At 31.5% G+C, this 5281-nt stretch overlaps 1 protein-coding gene across 1 annotated transcript; it reads right to left on the reverse strand.

Annotated features, from left to right (window-relative positions):
• Positions 1-61: 61 nt before the first annotated feature.
• On the reverse strand, positions 62-1731 carry LOC113495567 (26S proteasome non-ATPase regulatory subunit 8). The gene is made up of 5 exons (XM_026874335.1): positions 1547-1731; positions 1297-1472; positions 897-1104; positions 522-692; positions 62-259 (listed from the first exon to the last, which is right to left on the reverse strand). The coding sequence occupies exons 1-5, from the start codon at positions 1652-1654 to the stop codon at positions 116-118; spliced, it is 807 nt and encodes a 268-aa protein (XP_026730136.1). The 5' UTR covers positions 1655-1731; the 3' UTR covers positions 62-115.
• Positions 1732-5281: the final 3550 nt, after the last annotated feature.

Below are 5281 nucleotides of genomic sequence, written 5' to 3' on the forward strand. Positions count from 1 at the left end.
TATTGACCATTTATTAAATGGTCAATATTATAAAAGGATTTAAAAGGAAAAACCATAACAAATAATTACTCGAAAAATTTAATTGCGACAAATATATAAGAAAATCTAAACTAATCTACACAATCATCTCAAGATGTCTGGCGTATTCGATAATCTGTCCCGCGAGTTCTGGAGACGGCAGGACACCAGCGGCAGCGGCGCAAGTCTCTTCAGCCGCATTGAAGTGGTAGCAGTTGTCGGGGCCAAGTACCCAGTTACGCTGAATAAAAAAATACATTTAAATTGATTAGTCAATATTAAAATAGTGGAATTCAGTAATCAGTTAAGTTCAGATGCAACTCATAAGAAAAAGAAAGAAATCTATTTCAAATCATGCTTATTTTTGTGAAAAAAAAAAACTAGAAAAGGTCTATGGGAATAGAAAGTCTCCTATCCTCCCTCCATATCCTTGCTTATGTTAATTCAGAATTTTTAGTGTTAACATTATGATTCCTGAAGATCATTTTTAAATCCAGTTTTACCTTCTTGCCATATTCATGCACAGCTTGCTGAGATGGCAGGTTCAGTCTTCGTGCAGCTTCGGCACAGGAAATGCATAGGTATGCCTTCTCAATACAAGCTGCTATCTCTCCCCTCACAGTGTCCAGTAATGTATCCATGAACAAGGTGTAGCTTTCTGCAGGGACATTGTCCTGAGAGACATACAAAATTCTCAATGTAGACAATACAGTAGTTAGTATAGACAAGTAATAGAGTAGTGATAATAAGAAGTACTACAAAGATTCATTCTGGAAGCATAGACAACTAAAATGTGCTTGGCAGGATTTCAATACATTTTTTAGTTGTATTTGTATGTATGCCTGTTGCTATTGTTAAAGGAAAAAGAGTTTTTATACCTTAGCTAAAAATATTTTATTATAGCTTCCTTCCATTAAATACTGCTCCAAAGCCAAGGGATGTCTGATGTACGGGTCAGCCCTGATTACATCAACAGAGAGTCGTTCAAGCTCTGTATGGAATTCAGCTACTCTGTTCTGAGAGAGGAGGAAGAGCAGGTTCAGACCAAGAAGCTGGTACATGAAGGCTGATTCTGGGAGATGGTCTCTGGAAAATAAGAGGAGTATTATTAGTCTGTGTTAAGAATTTACTGTTTCCATTTGTTCATAGACATGTACTGAACAATGGATGTGCCCATTTTTAGATCGAAACTGAACAATTTCGTTGATATAAATAGGCAGTTGACATTTCGCATCTAAAGAAGATAGCAATACTTTTTATTTTAATTGCTACACTTACTTGTAGTCAAAGTAATAGCATTTCAGCTGTGACATGAATCGTTCGAAGGCTTTGACGTCCTTAGCCGCAACCGCCCATTGTGCTCCAATTTCCAATACATCTCTTGCCAATATCAATTCTTTCTGATTAGCAGCAGTGTGATTGCTTGGGAGGAAAGTTAGTTGAGTCAGAGCAATCTGTGAAAAATGATGCATTTGTAAAGATTTGAACAATGATTAGTGTCAAGTCATCATTCGGTATCGCAACTTACCTTTATTTTGTTCAATAACTCGCCACATTTATCTAGTTTACGGGGTTTCTTGGCCCACTCAGTTTTAAGATTTTGATATAGAGTCGCGACGTCTTTGACTGAAGCCATTTTTATTAATGTTTAATGATAAACTATAATTTCACTGACTCGACTGAGTTGAGGTTGTTTTGTCTACTATCCGTTCAGAAGTATTACCAACAAAACATTCATGAACGATTCAAGTATTTTTATAAAAACAAGCTTAATTTAGTATTTAATTCTTTGTCAACACAGGTGTTCCAAAAAGAAAGTTTCAGGATATCAATATTAATTTTTGCATGACATTGTTAGTATTGGCTTGGCATAGTACGATTTCAGAGACGAAGTTTATTTTTCTAGATTTTGAACACACCACAATGACAGTATAAAAAGCATTTAGTGTTGTCATGTCGTTAAAATTAAACTAACTTGTTGAAATCATAGATAATACATATAATACTGGTATAGATGAGACACTGACAGATCAGTTCTTTTTTTCACTACTTGCCCTGTAAACTAGATGGCGCTAGCGTCTGTGAAGCGATCTATAGCTATATGTATGTATGCACTCATCTACATAATATCTATAGGTTGCTATAGGTAGTTACGCATAGTACAGCATTTTTGCCGTGTATAAAATGTACTAAAGAGAAAAAAGAATACAACAAAAATATAAAGATTTTTCTTTATTTATAAATACGGATAATTTATACAATTTATTAATTAACGTCTACAACGTATTGAAATTAAACCACTTTTACTTTGACACATTTTTACTATTATAATTTACTAAGTAATATGATTTTCTGTAGAAAAATTATTCTCTAATAAAATCGTAATATGGTTTAATTTCATTGGCTAACATTCATAATACACTTATGGTATATTACAATCACCAATTAATTCACATTAATAGAAACCATTTTTAAATTTTTAGGGTATAATTGAGAACCTTCTATTTTATTTATCGATGTAAATAAAGTAGATGGTTGGAAATGGCCACCCATCAAAAATCACATGATTTAAATCAATCAAATCATTTAATTAACAATAAGGTTTTAAATATCATTCACATTATTTCCTTTTTTTATGAATTTTATAGAAATTGTATGCTTGTAATTTAAGTATCGTTATTATCAAAATCAGCAATTTTTCCTGTTAAAATTCTATTTACACCCGTACACCAACTATTTACAATTAAGTTGATGAACAAATTAATTATATAATTAGTTAAAATCAATTTATGTTCATCGCATTGAATAATTGAAAAATCACATCTGCAATTTATAAAAAACACAATTATTATTTTTTTAAGTTTATTATTTCGGGCGAAGTCTCAATCATAAAATATATTTCATTAAGTAATTTAATAAATGAATCACATGTGATTTTTTTGTATAATCAATCATGCATCAATTAAATGCATTAGGTTCAATTTCTTGTTGAAGTAAATCAACAATACAATTACAATTTTTAAATATATTAGATTTAGTTTTTTTTATTATATATCCAGGGTACATATTTCTTCGCTTCCGAATGCAAAATCAAATTACTAAAAATAATTTGACTCATTGTTGAAATTAAGGAATCAACTGCAAAATCAGAATCTAAATCATCAGATTTTATAAATCATCATATTTAACTGTTTGAGACCCATCTTGACTTTTTACAATTTTTTCAAATTCCTCTTGATTTAAAAACAGGTTTAATTTCTGCCCGGAACGGGAAATGTGGTGATTTGTTTTTAAGACATCCCTTGAGTATTTTTGCTGTATCACGGTGTGAGTGGCCATTAAATGAATCAAATAATTTATCAAAAATCAGCAATAAATCTACAGTTTCTTCACACTCAGCTAGTAATATGTTGCATTCTGAAACAAAAAAATATATATAATTATACATCATTAATGTTTGTGGTTATTTATGTTCCTATGCAAAATATATATATAATCAATTTCAAAATATATATATATGTATATATATGTATTCACAAGAAAAAGTATATATGTATGATTTATATGGATAAAAAATACTTATAATCAAAACATTTAACTGATTTTCATTATGAGTTGCAACATACCTTCTACAAATGTTTGCTCCCTGTCCTTTTCCTTATCTTCCAACATTGAAACTGAAGCGACTGGTTCAACTGATACTTCTGCAACTGCAGATGAGCTGGTGGTATCTAGAAAGTAGCAATAATCTTGTTAGAAAAGACTAAGCACATACTTTAAAACCTATTAATATAATTGTGCAATTCTACAAAAGACTACTTAGAAGTATTTTAACATAATTATAACATTTCACAACTATCAAACAATGTTGTCTCGTCCCAAGCTAAGCAGAACTTGTGTTATGGATACTAGACAGCTGATAAACATACTTTCTAAATATAGAAATAATTTATACCCAGACACAGAACAAAATGATGATGCTCATCACACAAATATTTCTCCTGATTGGGAATCAAACCAAAAACCTCTGGCATAGCACTAAAAGACACTAGCCACTAGACCAACAGGACAGTTAATGCACTTCATTTGCGATGATTAGGTGACAGAAAATAAAATTGAAACAGCACTTGTTGGTCTGTGGTTCATCTTAGGGGCAGATTTCACAGTTATTTCATACATTTAATAGACATCTGCCAAAATGTTAATTGCATATTTGTTTACATGTAAATTGGATGTTATAATATGCAAATATATTTATTTACCTGATGGGATAAGGCTGGTGTAAAAGGTTGGCACTGCATTTCTCGTTAATACCGTTCCTTTACCTATGTAGTATTTCTCAAAATGTTTATAGTCTTATTTGGTTGTAGATGTATGTATCTCCTTTCATTATAATATCATCGTCTAAAACTTGTTTCCAGATCTCAAACCTTTCATTATAACAGTCTGGCTTAGGAAAATGATGTAATGTACCTGAAATTAGAAAGAATGAGTTAATTGCAGGTTGTGAAATTTATGTTTTAAAAATATAGTGATATATAATAGTACAAACTTCGATCGGATCGTTCCTACAATAAGATCACTTATTCTATCATCAATAATCATCTTACCTCCTTCTTCACATCCAAAATAGCAATGAGTGCGAGAGTATTTCGGTAATCTCGCCATCGTAATCCGTAAAAAACGCAGCCAAATTTTTAAATCAAGTAATGTAAACACACGTCGTAGTCCATTAAACGATGCCAGGGTCAAGAGAAATAAATATATTCGTCGGTATCCGTTCACGAGAAGCCAAGTAAATACGTAGGAAGCAGTTTCGAGGTCCAGAAAACACGCGATGGTCAATAATAGGCAAATAAGTCGAAAATAAAACTTGGTAAACTCACGGCACAAGAAACGAACGTTGAGTGAAAAGTTTTCAAAACATATCAGTGCTGTCATGTCATTAGCAAAATAAAAATTGCGTATAAGATTAATTGAAGACCGAAAAGGCGATTCAGTTTTTTTTTAATTTTTTTTAGTTTACTTTTTATTTAATAATATTTATTAAATTATTAAAAGAATAACATTTTGAAGAAAGCAGTTACTGTAGCGGCATCTAGTAATATTTAAGGGAATATTATGCCTTAGTTGACTTGCCCTGTGGCATAGATGGCACCACTTTCCATACATTTTGTTTTCTTGTCCTCAAAGTACTGTACTGTCACCCCCATGGTTGAAATCAAGACCTGTAAGAAGCTCAGTAGTTTTACTATTTTAAAGT

This window comes from Trichoplusia ni, chromosome 7, assembly GCF_003590095.1.
Source record: "Trichoplusia ni isolate ovarian cell line Hi5 chromosome 7, tn1, whole genome shotgun sequence".
Classification (NCBI taxonomy): Eukaryota; Metazoa; Arthropoda; class Insecta; order Lepidoptera; family Noctuidae; genus Trichoplusia; species Trichoplusia ni.